Raw genomic sequence first — 20,260 nt, forward strand, 5'->3', positions numbered from 1 at the left:
AGCATTAAATCGGCTGTGAAGGGAGCTAAGCAAGCAAAGGCAAACGTAGCACTTACCTTGCCAAATATGGTGAGTCCGCCATGCTTCATGTTGAAGGTCGGCGCATCCGCTGAACTTGAGTCGGCCCACGGTGTGTGGCATGTGGACGTGAGTGTCATATAACGGACCCCAATTGCATACAGAGTGCGAAGCACAGCCAACGAGCCACCCAATGAATGGCCGCCTTCGACGCCAGTTAGCGAGCAGAGTTGTTGGTTCTTGTGTGCATCGATGATTTCTAAAACACAGAGAGAGAGAAGAGTTGAGTGAGTAAGTTGAATTAGTTGAATTTTGAGTTTAAACTTGTCTGCTTTTCGCACAAGACATTGTTTTTGCCAACTAAAGCATAAGTAACAATTGTTGTTCTGGTCTGTCATTTGCTTTGCTGCCCCGTTGAGCTCTCTGTTCATTGTGGTCTCCGTCTGTCTGTCTGTCCGTCTGTCTCTCTGTCGGTCTGTCTATCTGTCAGTTTATCCCTAACATGGCATTTGTGCTGTACTGTGTTATGCAATATTTACGCTTGTCTTGGCCAGCAGCTTTGATCTCTTTCGTGATATTCTATTTTGTTCTCTTGCCAAGCACTTGTCAAAATACTTGCTTATTGTTCATTGTTTTTCTCCATATTCTTTTCTTATTTTTTTTCTTTTTTTGGTTTTTTTCCTGATGCTGTTTTGTTTTTAGCCAGCAAGTTGAGCAATGTTTGCATAAAGTTGTTATACAAGTTGAGTTTTTGTTTCTGCAGTTCGCCTGGTTGAGCAAACTTTCCAATGACATTCCTCAACCAGCGATAGAGAAGGGGGAAAGCGAGTCATTAAATATTTCTTCCTACACAATTTAAATGATTTCTTCAACAAATGTACGAATTAATTGTTTTGCACTCGCTGTCAAGCACGTTCCGTTTACAAAGCCAACTTCTTAGTCCAGGTGGCTTTTAGCTCTAATTTTCTACAGTTTTGCAGCTGCAGTTCTTATCAAGCATTTGCTGGGCGTCGAAAGTTCTGTAATTGCATGTCAACTTGTCCGATTGACAAAATAAATATTTCAAGTCGTCCGTAGTGTTTACACACTTTTATTGTCACTGCTTTGTTTAGAGAGTATATAGTTAGGAAAACAACTTATTAAGTTTTCGTTATAATGTAGAAAATTCACATATATAAATTAAGGGAATAAATCAATAAACAAGTTTCAAAGATCATTTAATTATTCTGAATTTATTTATAAGTTGTTTTTCTAACTATTTTTGATTTTAGTTGTTTTATTTTGTAACTTGTTAGATGATTCTTTTTGTCTGTTAGCCATAGATATCGATCAATGATTGAATCTTTGTATTTATTGACCATAGGGAAGAAGAGTATTATATCTCCGTGCGTCCGACGCTATTAAGTATATATAGTACATATGATATATATATGATATATAATCTATTCTTGATCAGCGGTAGCCATAGCCATGTCCGTCTTGGTGTCTTGGTCGTAGTTGCTCTGACAATTTGGTATATATTGCACTCTATGGTATATTTGAATATTAAATTTAGAATTTGGCATTTTTTAGTATACTTAAGGTATATTAATTTGGTATATTTTAAAACGAATACCGCACTGTTTTGCTTTGCATAATGTACTGTACCTTTTTTACTTGTCTTTATCTGTAAGCAACTGATTTCAATCGATGATTAAATCTTTGCATTGATTGTTAGATGAGTATGTGATAAGCTTCACTATGCGATTAGCTTTGGCTTGCTATGAAAATTATTTTTTTATAACCACTACCTATAACGTATTATAAGTTTGTGCCTCCAAGAAATTTAGTATTAGGCAAAATGAGTCGTCTTCTACCCTAAAAAGTATGTATTTTCTTAATTTGTCTTGTTGTAGTTGATTTGGCTGAAAATCTGGTATATTTTTTACTATTTTGTATATATTGAATGTAGTACTATTTCAGTATTTTTGAGATATATTTATTTAGTATATTTTAAAACGAATGCCGCACTGTTTTGCTTTTAATCACAATGTGTATCTCACAGTCGAGCACACTTGACTGTAGACTTCTTGCTTGTTTTACAATGCCGCAAATAACAGTTAGTGGATAGTTCGGGCAGGGCAATAAGATATGTGTATATAATATATAAGTTTTACGTTATTTCCTTCCTTAGAGACTGCTACCTTAACTTCGCAGTGACGTCTAGGCAAATCTTTTTAATTGATCACAACAAGCATTCTGTTCAGTACAAAGTATGTTTGCATTACTAAATATGCATAAATGAATATATTCATACATATGCTATATATAATTACAATGACTGCACTGTGCTGAAATTGCAGACTATGCAGGATTAATTGCGCTGCTCAGTCTGGAGTGTAGTTAATAGCATAATTAGAGCGTAACTCATGCAGATCTAGCTGAGAGTGCAATCATGTGAACTTCAATTGCAGATTTGCTAAATTTATGGCAGCTGCATTTAATAATGGCAAAATGGAAATACTCTGAGGAAATGCGGCTGTGGCTACTCTCTGCTTCTGTAAAGTTATGTAAAGCGAAATGCAATCGGGTTTTACCTACCACATATAGTACAACAATGAATGCTCTGTGTGTGTGGAGATTTGAATTCTGATTAATGTGACTCTTGAATTGTGGTGTAGTAAAATAACCTTTTGCTGGAATAGAAACGATTCAATAATTTGTCGCTGCATTCAAATCAAGCATTGTAATAACATTTCAAATGTCACACGCACACACAAGAGAGAGAAAACGAGTCAATAAATTGCCACAAAGGAAACGTTGGCAAAGAAGACGCGAGGGGCAAAAGGACTCCAGGAGCAGGACACACCGGAGCATAGGGACTACGCTTGCAAGTTTTCAGGCAATAAGTAAATAAGCTGCGTAAAATCAAAAGGGCGCACTTGTAGGAGCTGCCAGCTGAGGATGTTCAGAAGTAGCTTCTGCTGCTGCTGTGTTGCAGACTCCTTCTGCTTGCTGCTGCTGCCATTGTTGTGGCAAGGCAAAGGCAAGGCAAATACCTGCCACAAAACCTGCTCGATGTCGTCGTTGCCGTAAAACCCTAAAATATGGAGCAAATAAACAAATATTCTGGCAGGACCTTTACTGCAGTTGCCATTGCCAATGCTATTGCTGTTGCCATTGTTGTGACAGTCGAACGAGAACAGGTAAAGGCACTAAAATGTGCCACGTGAGCTGAAGCTCAATTTTTGTGCCCCGAAGAAGAAGCAGAAGAATCCTTGGTCCGGCATGTAATTGTCTGTGACTGTGGGTCGACGATGGCGACGACCATGGCCCAAACGTAATGTATAATATATGGCCCATGTATTGGATGCGATTTGAGGCAAGAGAGAAACGAATGCTCCAACACATTTCAAAATGTGAAATCCCCAAACCAAAAGCCACTTGACGCAATAAACCAAATGTAGTTGTAATCGCAGTTGGGCATAAGAGGATAGTCAGCTTTTATGGATCGCTACTGAAATACACTTTGCAGATATTCACATGATACACCAAAAGTGATTCAAATGGCACTTATTGTATAGCTTATGCACTTTTGTTGAAAGTAAAAGATATTTTTACGAAGAAGAAAAAGCTTAGATTATTTAATTGCTGCATTCAAAAGAAAATATAAATTATTATTATTCATATTTATGTGCTTGAGAAGCAAACAAAACTTGACTTTAATTCCTACAATTTTACTACTTTTTTATTGCATAACGATTATATTATTTATTTATGCATTTTAAATATTTGCATATTTTGGAGTTAAGGAGTGTAAACTTCATAGCAACACCCATTTTGCCCAGTGTAAGGGCATAAGAAATCTATCTAAGCAGAATGCAATTTTGCTGCACAGAGATCTTCTTCTCTCACGCTTGGCATCTCAGTGTAAATTGAAGTTTACACATTTCGACGAAAGGTGGAAATTGAAAATTGCGAATGGAAAGCATTCGCACATCGACACATCGAATAACAACAGTGAGAGCTGAAGAGAAATGCAAAGTAGCAGAATGCAGGCAAGTGACAGAATTGGCACAAAAGAAAATATACTTCTGGTTAAATCCAGGTTTCAGTTTTTTCTATGCTTTCCTTCTTTCCTCCTCTCTCACTCTCTCTCTCTCTCTCTCTCTCTCTCTGTCTGGCTGTGCTGTTCTATTTATTGTGTTTATGCAACGCGAATGGCATGCAATGCTCATTTGTGCATCCTGTCGGGCTGTAACTAAGCAGCCTGGATTTTTGAAGGAGCTCTAAGCGAGGTCGGGCTAACAGCCCAGGGACCTGGTGACTGACAGGCCGACAGGCAGACAGAGAGACGGACAGACAGACTGGCAGGCAGGACGTGGGACGTCAGTCGTCGCGTTGTGTTTCGGTTCGTTAGCTTTGCATTTTTTACAATCACTTTGGCAGCGCTCAACATCTGGTCGGATGGAATGGGAATAGGAATGGACAGGGTAAGGGGAGGGGCGTGGCTACGCCTAGCTGCACTCGTTCAATGGTCACTTGCATTCGCATTTTATTTACACGACATGTGGAGCTCAACTACAATTTCAACCAACCGAATTTATTTGCTGTACTTCAAATAAAATGTTGGTTTTTATTTTATGCAACAGCAGCTGCAAAATTTCACGTGCCAAAACGGGGAGCACACAACGAAACGGGGTGATTTAGTTTGCCGGCCAAGTGAGTCAGTTTGGGAGTTTCAATTCGTGCTTGCATCTTTGATTTGGCCATGTTTATGGTGTCTCAAAGGATGCTTATACAACGGATTGTTGTTGGGCTTATTAAATCCAAATCAAATTACAAATTATTCATTTGGTTGTGTAAAGACAAATTGCAATCAATATTAAAAAATGAATATCATCAATATTAAACTTTAACATCCCTAACCCACATTTATCACATAAGTAAAAAGCAAAGACCACAAATCGTTAACAAAGTTTTACATTTTCAACTTTTCTGCCCAATTTACTGGGTGTTAAATCCATCATCAAAATAGACAACATTCTTGCTTCAGTTTAATCAAGTTGAAATATTAGTTCCACTAGGCAAAATTTCAGTTGTTTTATTTTTGTGCTTCAATTTACCAGTAATAAAACTGGGCTAGCGTCGGCCAATTGTATCAACAACAACAACAACAAGTTGATACCATCTGTCTATCAAACTGAGCACACTTTAATGAACACCTCAGGCTTACTCTGTAACATTTTTTCAGAATAGGTTTTCAGTTTACACTTGAAATTTTCTTGTTCTCTATTCTGCTTTGGGTGAGAGTTCGGGACATGAGTTAAGCAATTAAAAATTGTCTATTTGCTTAAAAGGTTTCCGTTTTTTTTTTGCATTCTCTATCTACGCAAATTGTTCGCATTCTGTTTGATTCTCTGGCAGCTGGAAAAATTGCTGAATTTACCCATTTTTTTTGTTGCGGTTGTTGCTATGTATCAACAACCTTTAGTCAAAAGTCAAAACAGTCAACAGCATGTACAGAGAGTGTGTGCTTTCCACACTTCTTATTGTAGATAAACATATGTGGGTAGCTTTTATCACAAATTGCTGTTGCTGCATTTCCTTCTGCATTCTTTTTAGTTTTTGGGTGCAAAAAGTTGTGTATCCTGTATATGATTTTTATAGCCATATGATTTATTGACATCTCCATTTACGGCTGTATAAATGTTTCAACGCAAAATGCCGGAAGTGATTTCTTGTTTGTCGATTTCTCATCTTGTTGGCTTTTCCTTTTTCGCGGCGGGTGAAGCAACGAAAATTTGCTACAACAAGATTGCCAAGTCTCTAGTCTCTCTCTCTCTCGGCAGCAAATCAAAATGCAAAACGGAAAACGAAGAGCAACAATAAGAGCAAGACTGCGAAGGAAACTCAAATGTTCTCTAGGGAAGAGGGGGACTGCAAGGGAAGCGAGGAAAGCGGACTTGAACATAAGTCAAAGCTTGCAGCTTGTAGCTTAGCGCTTGCAGCAACATCAGTTGCGACCTCTTGTGGCAGTTGCAGAACGTTGCAGCTGCCACCTGCTGGTAACTAGGTGAGTGCAGAATATCAAAGGAAATGGCGCAAAAATATGGCACGCGGTAAGCAGTTGCTTCAAGTGCTGCCAGGTCTGAGCACTGCAAATGCAACTGCGATTGCGATTGCGACTACAACAACTGAAACTGCTGCCGCTCTTTAGACTCCCACTACTTGTTATTATTGCTCATACTTTCATTTTTTTTTATTTTTGGGTTTTCTAAATTTTGTTTTATTTGTGCTTTTTGTGCCAGCCAAGATACTTTTGAAGAACTCGCGAAAAGTTTCCGGCATAGCAGCAAATTGAATGCGTGGGTTTTCGGGCGAGTTTTGAGCACATTCCTCTTGTTGATTTAGCGCGGCTTCCAAAAACTTTGCTGGTATGTCTGGCTTATGCGGCGTATGTGTAATATTTTTCGGTATTCTTGTTATTTTCTGGTACTTACCCTGTGCTGATGTGCAGGTGGTTAGCTGCGGTGAATATCGATCGGTAAGTCTTTTAATCACATCAATCTGTTCCAGCGTCAGCTGAACCGCATCCCGATGCTGCGCTTCACAGGGCACATAAGCGGCCCAGAACTGCAAATGAGAAAGGAAATGGAAACAATATTAATTCGATTATTATTGTGTGCGCAGTAAAATGCTCGTTTATGCAACATAAAGGTGCAATTACTTCGTTTACACACCATTAAATGATGCCCCCCAAAAATGTGAACGCAACCATGAACATACTTTTCCCTTTCTGGTATAATCGAAATGCACACAGTTATTATTGCCGCAGTTATCGTTTATTGCAGCTCTTCATTACTTTCGCCTTAGTTGAGGGTGCCGCACACACTCGACTCCTAATGACATGTGACTGTAACAATGGCTAGCCAACACAATTTTCACAAATTCCTTATGTAAATGCTCGTCTGTGTGTGCAACAGTAATGAACATTCTACAGGGCATCTCTCTCCTCTTAAGCTCACCTCAGCTGCATACCTCGCCAATGGCCATACAATTAACCCGAATTGAGCAAAATGTTCATGCACTTTTGTCACCGATAAACTCGACACTATTCCGTGCCGCAACAATTTTTTGGATTGGGATTGTGACGCTTTTAGATACCTTGTATATTACTCTAACTTTCTTGTTTGTTTTTCAACTATGTTTAAAGAGACTTTCAATTAATTTAATGTCATAAACATTTTCATCAATAAATTTATAACAAGATTATAGAGCATGAAAATGGAATACTAAAATATTAAAAATAATTTAAACTTAACTTAGAAATTGTCTTAAGTAAAGAACAATCTAAAAAATATATTTAATTGTAACATACTATTCTATAAAATAGTGTCAAAAATAAACAATTTTATAGACTGTATAAAAAACAGTGTAATTGATGTTTCCTATTAAAGGATGTTATTTAAGTAAAAGTGAAAATAATTTAAAAATATCATTAAAAATGTGTATATTAAGTTTAGTACTATATGAGAAATAAATATTAAATTAAACTAAAGTACGATTACCATTGCAGATGTAGAAGTATTTCAAAATAAAATATTAAAATACAAGTTATTTAGGTATAAATTAGCATTATTATATCATCGTAAAATTAATGTTTAATTTCAATAAAATTGCTTTTAGAAGTTTTTCTAAATAACGCATTCAAATAAAATTACTTAAAGTACAACTAAGCTTTATATTCTTTAACAAAAACGCCCTCTTATCTGTTTGATAAATTCTACAGCAATGCTCGAATGTTCTGGATATTCGTTATGATTTGTCTGAAGCATTACACATATCCAATCGGCAAGGGGAATATAAAAACCAAACTAAAAATCAACAATGGCCACCTGCAGCAGCTCTATAGTAAAACATGTGGGAGTCGTCCAATCGTTCAGTCCAGGTGGATAAACTTTTGCGCTCTGCACAAATGGAATTTGCAGTTGTGCCATTATTTTTGTTGCCGACAGGGCAGGTTGAAGAGTGCCAAAAGGGGGCGGTGGGAGGTGGAAGGGGGGGGGGGAGGACAGTCACTGCAGTATGTGTGCTGGGTGAAAGAGTGCAAATTTACTAGTTGAACAATTAAAATTACGCAAATTTGAAGCGCTGGCTTGACCTAGGCATACAAATTCAATTGTATAGCTAACCAGGCAACTCTTGCCTCACATATACAGAATACGCTGCTGCCACTTGTCTTCCCCTCTCTCTCTCTGTCAACTTGTGCTAAATTGTTTTTTTGACCACAGCACTCGACTCGACTCGACTCGCTTATTGAAAAGTTGTACTTCTAACCTGAGCTAACGTAAAATGTTCTATATGAGTTACGTCGCTTCAATGTATGCACTTTATCATCATGATTATTCTGAACACGATGATGATAATGCTGGTGATGATAATGATGCTTATGGCAACTGGCAAATGAACATTTTTAGTATTTTGCTTTTAATTTACTGCCTTGGAATACTTTTTGGGGTCTACGTGCTTGGCGAACTCTCCGCTCGATGTTTCTGTCTCAACATCATCTCTCTCAGCTACGTCCCTCTCTCTCTTTCTCTCCTCTCTGAGTTATGCTGGCACTCGTCCAGCCTGCTCACGAATTTATATTAAAAATTATTTATTGCATTTGCTGTTTTGGTCCTAGTTTGGGGGTTCTTCCTCCTGTTTGTTGTGAGTCAAGCAAAAAGCCAAAACTTTTTAATTGCTCTTTTTTGTTCTTGTCGTTTTCAGTTGCTCTTGTTTTTGTTGTTGTGTGTATGTGTTTAGAATTGTTTTTTCTCGTTTTTTGGCACTTTGAATGCTTCCTGTTCGATGGAGACACGTACGTGCTTTTATTTTTCCCTAATGATATAACGTGATCTAATGGCTTGGATTCATTTTACGGCTGAAGAAGTGTCTGTTTATGTGTGTATACAGAGGGGAAGAGCTAGAGGAACGAATTTTGGGCAGTGTTTATATATAAGCATTAGCTGGCTAAATGTGCAATTAACCAAAAAGGAACCTGAAGAAATTCTGAAAACTGCTTTCAGCTGGATTTAAATATTGTTGAGAGAGTTATACGAGCTTAACAGCATAAAAACATTTGCATTTAATTCACATCCTTTATTCAAGGCTTCTTCACCAGAATATTATTTGCAAAGAGCATATTGAAAATGAAAACTAGTTCACTTTATATTTGAGTATAGAATTTTCTGTTTTAATGCTTCCAAAATTATGCAATTGTTCAAGGAAAATGTTTTAATGGGGGATCAGGTTTCACAGAAGAGCAATATTTGCTCAAATGATGTTTCAATATTATTATTAATTTCGAAATTTTATTGCTCTTGAGATACATTCAAATTATGAAGATTAATAAGATTATTGCTATATTATAATTGTTCTCTGTAGGCAAATTAATAGTCACCAATTGTTTTTTGTGTGATAGAAAAACTCTTTAAAGTTTTGCCAAACTACAACTCGATGACTTTTGACCCAATTCGTTGAGTCATAATATCGATTGGGACTGGGACAACCTCAAAGGAGACTTTATGCGAAGCGAAAGCAATTTGAAGTAAATGTTTTTCTTTGGGATTTTGTATTAACATTGCGATGCAGATAAGCAAAATGCCGACACTTGCACTTTAAGACAGACAAATAACAATTGAAAAGGCACACACACACACAAATACACACATTGACTGGGATTGCGAAAGAGTCTGAAAACTGGGACAAAGCTGAGAACTCAGAGACAGAGATGAAGTTTAGAGATAGCCACTGAGTTTACTCTTTACAATTTGGTCGCTTTTGTCTGCGTCATTATGACGCGCACTTTACGTTTCTTTTTTTCGGTTTTGCACTCTCTCTTCTTTTTTCTGTCCCTTTTTTTATGAGGCTGCTGCTGCTGCTGCCTTCAGCTTTGTTGTTTAATTTTTTGCTCTGCCCGCAAATCCGCTTAAAACATTTTCGTAGGCATTAAAAAAGCGGTGAGCAAGAGTTGAGCGGCTTGAGGTATGCGGACGGCGGTGTGAGGATTTTGTTGCTTGATTGAAACCGCAGGCGGCAACAGGTAACGCGGCGTATGCGCAATGTTTAGCTCAGCAAGCGAGAGAGAGAGAGTCTGGCATTGTTCTACAGCGACAGCTGGCAGCAATTTGCTGCCATTCGCTTCCATTTGCAAAATATTTCGCTTATGCAAGGCAAAGTCTCCACCTGTTGCCCACCTTTGTTTTCTACCCGTGTCCTTGTGTGTGTGTGTGTGTGCTAGAATGTTTTGTATATTTGCTTTTGCGAGCGTTTGAAGTGTGCTTAAGCATGGCACTTTGCCATTAGACGCCCACCTGCAACAGCAGCAGCGGCGAAAGTGTCGTGAACGTCTCAATGGCAACGCTGCTGTCCCATTATTGGTGTCCTTGTTGGCTGCGGTGGCTTTGTCCTATCAGCAGCATCCGCATGGAGTACACCATTATTGTCATCATCATCAGCTTTGTTGGCTCCAAGCATATTAATATTTAAAGTTGTTTGGCTCCAGCACCGAGCACAACAACAACATCAACAACAGCAACAACAACAAAGAAAAGGAAACACAACGACAACGACAACGAGGACAACGTTGCTCCCCAAGGACAACATTTTGGCTTCAAGTTAATTGTGAATGCTTGAGCAAAATGTTGTTGTGTGCGCGTGATTTGTTGTGAATGGGTTGCACGTGAGCGTGTTTAGGTGTGTGTGTATGTGTGTGTGTATCCTTGTGGTTGTGGCAAGCATGTTGACGCTGACATTTATTAAATGCTGAGACACACACGGACATAAACGCAGCTGTTGTTTGCGGTCAAAATGGCAAACAGCATGACAAAAAGATTTATAACAAATGTTCTCGAAATACTAAAATTATTGTTATTTTACTTTAAATTCGATTTTATGAGTTCAATAGTTGAATAAATCAAATTATTTGTGCTTCATTTGATTGGCTTTGTATGCTTAATTGGTTTAATTTGCAACTATAACGCACTTGACATCAATAGTTTTTGCAATCGAATGTATTTCTAATTCTCCGTTTAGTCAGACAAAAGTACTTGAAAGTGAATTTCATTTTTGCTATTCATACTATTATCTCTGCTGCTGAATTACAATGATAGAAGAGTTCAAACTGAATTTGACTTTATCAAAATGAAATTTACACAAAATGAGCTTATCTCTCATATCTATCATAGATAATTGATTTGCAATATTTTTGGAATTATTGAGTTATGTGCATGCATTTGATTTGCAAGCATAAGCAGCATAATTTAATACAGTCACTTTATGCTTCTTAATGCAATATTTTCCGACAGCAGTCTAGCCATAATCATTTGGCAGTGTCGAAAGAGCAACTATGTTAAAATGTGAAATGTGCTGTGTGTATCTTTTGCTTGTCTGTGCTTCCGTTGTTGTCTAACCAACAACACTAAATACTTTTTAAAAGTAAATATAAATTTTCAAGCCAACAAGATAAGCGCAGTCCAATTGCCCAACCAGCAACAACAACAGCAACAACAACAATGAGAATAACAGCAACCACTTTAGAAATCCCTTCGCTACATGCAATGTGGGCTCCGTGTCCGTGCTGCAGATAACAACACCAAATGGCGGCCAGGCTGGCATCAGGCAGCGCAGTTCGTTGCGGCCACATCCGTCTTCGCCTCCGCTCTTCATTCTCTTGCACTCCCAATGTGTGCTTTCTATTAGGCTGGAGCCAAGCGAGGAGCAACCAGAATGCAGCCAGCCATGCTGGCGGACAACCGTAACATGACGTTTCCGTGTCCGTGTCTGTGTCTGTGTCTGTGTCTGCGTTCGTGTTCATGTCCTGGCAATGGGAACAGCCAACGCCATCCAGTTTGAAGCCAACTTTTCGTCTGCACATTGTTGTTACCTACTGTTTTGTTACCTGCGCCAACAACAACAACAACAATGTTGGCCAAAAATTTAAACACTTTTTGCCATTGGTTTTTTCTGTAAGCAACTCCTTAGGCGCAGCAACTACAGCTGATCCCCAGATTTCCGGCTGCTTCTTGCCTGCTGCTGCTGCTTGGGCGCTAAAAAGACTGCAACTGTTGCCGTGCTTTACGCTTTTGAGTACTTTATGGCCTAAACGTGATTTTCTGCTTGTCTATTAAACATTTGTCTTTTCTTTTTCATTTTTTGCTAAGCTATGTTACTTTTGCCCCACTGTTCCCTCTTTCTTGATGTTGACAACACGCAGTCGCTGCACGTTTGGCATTTTGGGCAACAATTGTTGAAACATGTTGTCATCCAGTTAGTTAGTTTGCCAGAGTTGCCATTGTATTTGTATTTTTTTTTTTTTGGTTCTGTTTTACTGTTTTACTTCTTGCTCTCAACTGTTATTGAGTTTAGTTTTTCGTCACGAATTAAGTGTGAAATGTTGCAGTTAGCAAAAAGCGTTTCAAACTTTTGCACAAACGTTGCGTGCTCAGGAATTCTGAGTGGCAAATGCAAATTACAAACAATGAATGTAGAGAATGCTTAACTATGCAAAGCAGGCACACATTGCACACCATTATTTATAAAATGGTAGAAAAAAAGTGCACTTGAAAATCCTATTATATATGTTTTTTGTTTTTAAACATAAAATACGACAAGTAAGAAAGCTACAGTGAAGAGTCCATTTTAAATAAAATGGGTTCAAAATGAACTAATATACCAAATAATACTAAAAATACTACTACCCTTACCAAATGAATATACCAAAAAATTCAAAATAGATTAACGTAATATACCATTCAAAAAAATTTGAAAATCTTGAAGTAATTTCATAAGATTATAAATAAATTTTAGGAGTAGCATATATTATTGTAAATTGAATTGATTTCAATAGATTAAGGTAACTTTCCTAATTCACATAAGACAATTCATAGGTCGCATCCAAAGCCTTTAAAACTGTTTGCCTAATTGGGAAACTTAAGGAACGCACCTAGAGTTATTTTCGTGGTGAATGAAAAGTGCAAGCGAAACGCGTGGAAAGTTCATAAATCAAGCTGAAATAAACAGTTTTAGCCCAAAAACCACTTCAATATATCAAATTGGGTTCAGGCAATACTGCATTGCCAGCAATTTCACCCACACACGCCACGTTCCATTCATTTTCCGAACCACAATGTCGATTTTTCACGTTGCGCCGCAGCCGAAAAACAAAGCAAAATGCAAAAGAATAATAAAAAAAAGGAAGCGAGTTTTGTTGGCACACAAAGTAACGCGATAGACGCGGCTGACTTCTTTGCTGTGTAGCCATTTTGAGGAGAGGCTTTAACCATAATGAAAATTAACTTTTCCAATGCATTTTCACACGCGCTTGCTCCTGGCACATGCCACATGAAGCATGCCCCCACACGACTGTTGCAATTTTAGCATTCGTTCACGCGATTTCGTGCTCTCGTTTGCCATAAATTTGATGTTGAAAACGGTTCTTTTTTGCAGCTGCAGTTGCAGTTGCAAATGTTTTTTTTTTTGCTTGTCGCACCGTTAACAGTTAACAGGTAATTGCAGTTTGCGGTGCCATATTGCAAAACTTGGAGAGCGGCAATAAACGTGAAAGGCCACAAACTTGGCATAAGTCAGAAAGTGTTTTGAAGTGCGTAATTGAGAGCGCAGAGATATCCTTTAAATAAAGGTGCGTTCTAGACTTTAATTGGATGATAACTTAGGAATATGACAGTTGAATGACAGAAATTTGAGTAGTAAACTATACTAAAATATAACCAAATACTGAATTTGAAAATTAAACATCTGCTACTTAATTCCGCAAATGTAGTACTTTATTTTTATTATATTTGCAATCCCTTTCTTTTGATATTTTTTTATATTTATGATGTTACAATTTAACATTCTTTCTGCATAGCATAATAATAGGGTAGTTCTTGAATTAAAACACTAGATAGCTGCTAATTTAACTAAAAATTAATTTATATTTTAAACTTTACAAGATTGATAATTGTAGAATATGACAGTTGACAATACCACAAAGATCTGCTTCCTTACACAAACTATTTTATATGTTAAACAATTCTACTATAAGACTACTATAAGGCTATAAGACTTTAATACTTAAAATCGCATTCCTTATAGTCTTATATTATATATACCATATATATATTTTAATACTTCTGATGTTACTTTTATCTTCATAGCAATTTTATAAAATATTATCCGTTTTACTATATTCTAAAGGTTTATGTTCCTCAACCTCATATTAAATCAATGCCTTTGTATATTTCTTGAGCAAAAAGATTGCAGTTATTATTCCCTTCATTCACATACGCAGGGTATAATTATGCTGCACTCAATTTAATTACGCTGGCAAATGGCGTGACTTCAAGCAGTCACTTTCTCTCTCTCTTTCTCTCTCTCGCTCTCTGTTTGGGTCGTTCAGTGGCTTTTATGGCGCCCAAAGTCGATGCTTATTAAAACTTAACACTTTCCGACTCGTGCCACGCCGCCGGCAACCGCAACTTGTTTTAGTTAACTGCTTTCGATGCCACACTGCATCGTGTGTTCCTTGCAAGTTGTTGGAATGAAAACTTCTAGATTTTCATGTTCGATGAGTGGCGCCAGAACTTACTATGCAGCGAAAGGAAAGGAATGAGAAGCAGCCTCGGCTAATTGAACTTATTGACGATGCCGGTAAATGTTGCCAACGGCGTCGGCAGCAGCTTCAGGCAGCAGCTTTGCATTTTCAAAATGCACACACATATTTCAGTGTAAAGTATTGCGAAAGAGGTGTTAATTGATGTCAAGTGTAAGCAATAACTAAACTTCTGCTAAGGCCGTAAATAAGCCAAAAGCAAAGGCGAACTAAGATGAAAAGTAGTTTAAATTGGAGGCAAATTAAGTAAGCTGCACAAAAACATTTCTTAAAGTTCTTATACGACAAAGCGTTTGAGTCCAAATTAGGCTTACATTAAGGCACTTAAGACTAAGAAGGAGCTGCGCTTATGGCATTAATATCAAGTACCTAATAAGCCATTAAAAAGCTAGAAGACGGAGGAGATGAAGACGATGCAAGAAATGCTGCTAAAATCGAGCTAAAAGAATCAATGATGACCAATTAGCAGAGACGTTCCAAAGAGCTTCCATGAGGGTATTGCATGGAAAAAATAATTAACGCATCAGTAGTCGTAGCACCCAAAGTAGCAGCAGCAGAACGCAAAAAAAAAGAGAAAAAGAAAAAAACACCAGCAGCAGAAGCTTGCCAGGTCAACGTAGGTCTTCATAAGAGGGCCATAATTAATTTTTCCTTTTTTTTTTAGCGTTTTAGAGAACCTGAAGCTGACCAGCAGCAGTTGGCTGAGAGATGAGCAAAAAGCAAGCAGCATAAAGGTTGCCCAGACAACGAGCTAAGCAGCAGGAGAAGCAACAGCAACAGCAGATGAAAGCAGGTCAATACGAAAGCTGTATACACTATCTATTGTTTAATAATATAATGAAGCAGTAGACAATAGAGAACTGAAAAAATTTATGGCTAAAGATTTCCACAGTTTTGAGATGAATTTTATTAGCCAGTTGTCTGCCAATTAACGTGGAAAATATAGTAATTATGAGAGAGCAGCACTCACCTGCGCTGATATGCGTCCCTTCTTCAGTCGTGTTAGATCCGTGTGACTCCATTGGCTGCGTGCCCAGGGCGCCACGTTGCGCAAATCCTCATCAAAGCTGCTTTGCCAGGCAAAACACGGAGCATGAAAATGAAAAGTTTATACGAGTATTGAAGAAAATATTAATTGTATTTGCTATTTGCTACTCACTTGAAGTCGTTGAGTTTGTTGTGCAGGAACTTGCGTATATTCCAAGGTAAGTCGTTATGCCCATCGATTAAAGGCACTTGATCCAACAGTTGTACGGCAACGCGTAGACGCTCCTCAAATGGTGCACCTGACACACGAGATAGGGAGAGAGAGAGAGAAGGAGAGGGTCATAAAAGTGAGTTAACAGCAGCTACTAACTAACTTAGGTGCATTAACACGACACAAAGACACGACGCACACACTAGAGACAATTCGAGCTTTGGCTACGTGTCGTATGCGTTATGGTAATTGATTTATTGTCCATAGGCATGGCTCTAACTGCTTGGAAGCCAGTGCAAATACAACGACTGCTAAATAGTACAACACCGACTAGAACTACAACTACGACTACTCACTTGCTGCAACACGTAGCGCCAGGGGCACAGCAACACTGGCAGCGCCAATTATCAAGAGTATTGAGCTGACTGCCAGCCAATGCTTGGCTGCATCGAAGCCTGAGCACAGGTTACGTATACGCCATGAGCAGCAACAGCATCCACGTTGTCCAGGGCCAAGAATTGTAGTTGTTGGTGTTATCGTTGTTGTTGTTGTTTTTATTGGCAGTTCAATGCCAAGTCGTTTGTTGTGCAGGCAGCAAAGGCGGCAGGAGGCAAAAACATTGTTGGGTTGTCGGTTGTTTTGTGTGTATGTGTGTGTGTGTTGCATTTTGTGTGTGTGCAAATTGCCGTGACAGTGGCATTGATTACAGCAACAACATCAGCATCAGCAACAGCAACAGCATCAACATCAGCATCAGCATGAAACGAAATGCGAATAATAAAGGGAATATGGTTAGTTAAACGCTTCAAATTGAATTTTGCTTGCTTCGTTTTAAGTACTTAACAAAAGCATACGAATGAAATGTGAGTTTGAGTGTGTTTCGAGTGCAAATTGCAAATCTCATTATTGGACATTTTATTTGCACGCTTCGTAGTTCGTAGCTCGATATCAATTCTAATTGCATAGCCAAATTTGATTGTGCAACTTAACCGTTTCGATTCGTAAGTAAATAAGTCAAGTGAGGCGAAAAACTAGCTGGCTATTTTGCACAGCACAAGAAGTAACGTAATCCATCTGATTACAGAGCTCAACACTCGACTTCAACCCGTTCTCCTCTTTCTCTCTTCGTCTACGGCTATCTCTCTCTCTCTCTCTCTCACTCTTTGAGCTGAAAGTGAATTACCGTTAAGCAAGTTGGCAAATGGAAAGCATGTGCAACGCTGCTGGCAACCAAATGTTGGCTGTAACTACACTAAACCACCGAGTTGAGCTGAGCGTCAGCGATTTGCATAAATTTAACATGACAGGACAACGTCCGTGATGCCAACGCTCGATGCGCGTCGCCACGCAGTTTTTGGAGGGGCTGCTAACGAACTGCAGTTGCAGTTACTGTTGCCACATCTCCCTCAGCTACCACTCCTGCTGTCTATTCATGCCACATGGCTCTCGCTGATGTACGTGATGAGCACGTTGAAGTCTGACGGGCATTGGCAACGTTTAACATTAAGCGGCCAAAAGTTACGCGTCGTACACGGAGTGCAATCAAACGGCTAACGACTAAATAGAATTGCGCTCAGGGGGATTATTCGTCTCCCTCTTCTCCTCTCCTCTTCATCTGTCCTCTTCAGGTGTGCTGAGAGAACCAGGGTTGCACTCCTCTCAAAAGTCATGGCAACTCTTCCTGATTGCACTGTCCGCTTGACCCCTTGTGATTAATAGTCGTCTGCAGGGACATAGATTGCCAATCAGATTTACTAAAATTGCAGCAACTGCAATTTGACTAGACTACATGATTGTCGGGGAAATGAGAAAACTTGACGCATTTACTGAACTCGGTTTGATTGAAGTTGCACTTAAACTCGTCTAGCTCATTGCTTACTTTGAATTGGAATTATTATTCTGCATCGAAGCCAATTTCACACATTTAAAATTATAAATTTCACTTTTGTTCTAGAAACAAGGTTTTCTGAATTAAATAAAGCAGTAGTAGTTATATACATATACAATTTAAGATCACCTAAGTAAATGCACGAAATAAACAATTAAAATATAAGTAAATTCTTATAAAACAAGTAAGAATGTCGAGGGTGCTTGATTAATAACAGAACAGTGCGGTTTTTTTTATTAAATACTATGAAAACACTAAAATATACTTGTGGTCATATTTGGTATATTGATAAAGTACAACATTTCAAATATATGTACCATAGAGTACAAAATATAGAAAATTGTCAGATAAAGAATACAAAAGAACACAAATCTTAAATGACTTCTACAATGTTAATCTGATTGCAACTAAATTTTCAAGAATCATGAATACTGTAGTTAATAATATATATATGTATCAAAAATGAATAATATAAGTTTAAAAAGTCAACAAAGTGTGTTTAGAAAACTATCAAAAATGTATACAAATAAAAGAAATATACTTATTGGAAAACTATGCAAATAATAACGTTTTGTATATTCAACATAATGAAGAAATGTTATTAAAATGGTATATATAATATAAGTAAAATATCTTAAATATTTCATCTGGTAAACAAAAAAAGTTATTTACAAAGTAGTCCTTGGCAGCATGTTGCAGCCCTTGCGAACTTACGGAATGAATTTGTGCCCGAACTGGATGAGCCGCGACTAGGACACTGTCGATGCTTCCATGGCATGATGCTCGTGACGCTCGAGTGCAGCTGATGATGTTTCTGCGGTGTGGCCGGAATGGCGCCGCCTGGCCCAACAGTGGCATGATGCAGGAGAGAATGTGCCACATCGTGCGCATGATAATGATGCGAATGTGGATGCGAATGTGAATGAAGTTGCGATTGGGAGGTTGGTAATGTTTGCGACTCGCGCTCTTTGCCAAGCATGCCGCTGCTATGGGCACTGTCGAAGGAATTCATGGTGAAACTGGAGGAGGCCAGCGCCGATGATTGCTGCATTTTCTGATATGGCACACGGCAACCGTTAACGCTGCCATCAATATCAACCAAATTGCCAAAACTGCGACTATTCATTGGCAGTGTCCAGTCCATGCTGTTCGTATGAAAGATGTGCGCCGGTTGTCCCAGTTGTTGCAACACGCCAAGGCTATGCTTCGAGTCATGTGGCTGCAGTTGCACATGTTGCTGCTGTTGCATCGGCTGCTGCTGCAGCGACTGTTGCTGATTGTTGCTGGGAAAATTGAGCAGCGATTGGGAGAAGCAGCGACAACGCTGCTGCTGAAAGTGAGCCAATTGCTGCTGCTGATGCTGCTTCTGCAGGTAGCGACTGTAGTGGGCCAGATGACGTGCATAATCGCTGCTCGGCCCGATGGTGTTATATTTGCTTGAAGCAGCAACAGTTGCCACTCCCGTTCCCGATCCCGATCCCGTTCCCGTTCCTGTTGCAGTTGCAGCGCCAACAACAGTTGCTGCCGCTGTGGCTGGGACAAAGCACAAACTGGGATCCGATTTCTGTGAGTGTGGCGTAAAGATGTTATCCTCCTCGTGTGCGGCAAAGGGCGGGGATGCTTTATGCTTATACTGTGGCTTACTGTGGGCGTGGCCCGTGGGCTGGCAGACATCGGGCTTGGCATTTATGCTGCTGCCGTTGCTATTCGTCGTGCACTTCAGCAATGTTGCAGCGCATTCATCCAGCGCCGATTTGGTGCAATCCTCAAGCAAATCGCTGCTGCACAGCTGCGCCATGCCCAACGCCATGCTGTTGTTGTTGCCCTTCTGGCTGCCATTGTGCAGTTGTTGTTGTTGTTGCTGCTGTTGCTGTTGTTGCAGCTGCTGCAGCAGTCGCAAGCTGCGCACGCTGCCGTTGCGCTTGAGGGTTGGCGGAGGCGGCACTGGCGGTATGACATCCACATCCGACAAGCTGGGCGTGTCGCTCTGCAAGTGAAGTTGAAGAAGAAGCGGCATAAGAACACGACAGAAAACAAATTGATAAGCCTGCAGCTGTTGCACTCAAACCGGAGGCAGAAGAATATATCATATTAAATCAATCGACATGGGCAACTTCCGGTGCCCCAAACAAGACACAAGATGCTGCCCCAAAGGCACAGCTTAAAGTGTTTTGCATTCTGTCAGAACATTAAATGATCAGTAATTTAAGAAGAGATAAGTTCTTTAAATCTTTATTTATCTTTAATATTTGTGCAGATTTCGCTCTTCATTTTTGCTTATACAAATATATATTTTAACAACTCTGAACTCTCAAGCTCAAGCTCAAAGCATAAGATACTTTTTGCTGGGTTACCCGAAAAAATTCAAAATTGTAATATTATATTGCCATTTTGACAGATAAATATGTCGTTATATATTTATTGAAATATTTACAGCTTTTTTATAATATTTTTGAATCTGTTTATTACGTATTTATACCCTACTTTATAGTTAAATTGCGATTCCATATCGATTTCA

General features: G+C 38.9%; 1 protein-coding gene across 3 annotated transcripts in view; it reads right to left on the reverse strand.

Annotated features, from left to right (window-relative positions):
• The window catches only part of LOC132788337 (uncharacterized), a 158,132-nt gene that overhangs the window by 34,280 nt on the left and 103,592 nt on the right, over window positions 1-20,260 (reverse strand). For all 3 annotated transcript variants that reach the window (XR_009632626.1, XM_060795845.1, XM_060795716.1), the window contains 6 exons: window positions 18,457-19,729; window positions 16,211-16,309; window positions 15,816-15,942; window positions 15,627-15,723; window positions 6,501-6,633; window positions 57-277 (listed from right to left, as the gene is read on the reverse strand). Coding sequence is in view for 2 of the 3 variants with exons in the window: in XM_060795845.1 (XP_060651828.1) it covers window positions 57-277; window positions 6,501-6,633; window positions 15,627-15,723; window positions 15,816-15,942; window positions 16,211-16,309; window positions 18,457-19,729 (1,950 nt within the window). In the remaining variant the exon portion in view is untranslated. The remainder of the gene's footprint in view (window positions 1-56; window positions 278-6,500; window positions 6,634-15,626; window positions 15,724-15,815; window positions 15,943-16,210; window positions 16,310-18,456; window positions 19,730-20,260) is intronic.

The sequence above is a fragment of the Drosophila nasuta genome, chromosome 2L, assembly GCF_023558535.2.
Source record: "Drosophila nasuta strain 15112-1781.00 chromosome 2L, ASM2355853v1, whole genome shotgun sequence".
NCBI lineage: Eukaryota > Metazoa > Arthropoda > Insecta > Diptera > Drosophilidae > Drosophila > Drosophila nasuta.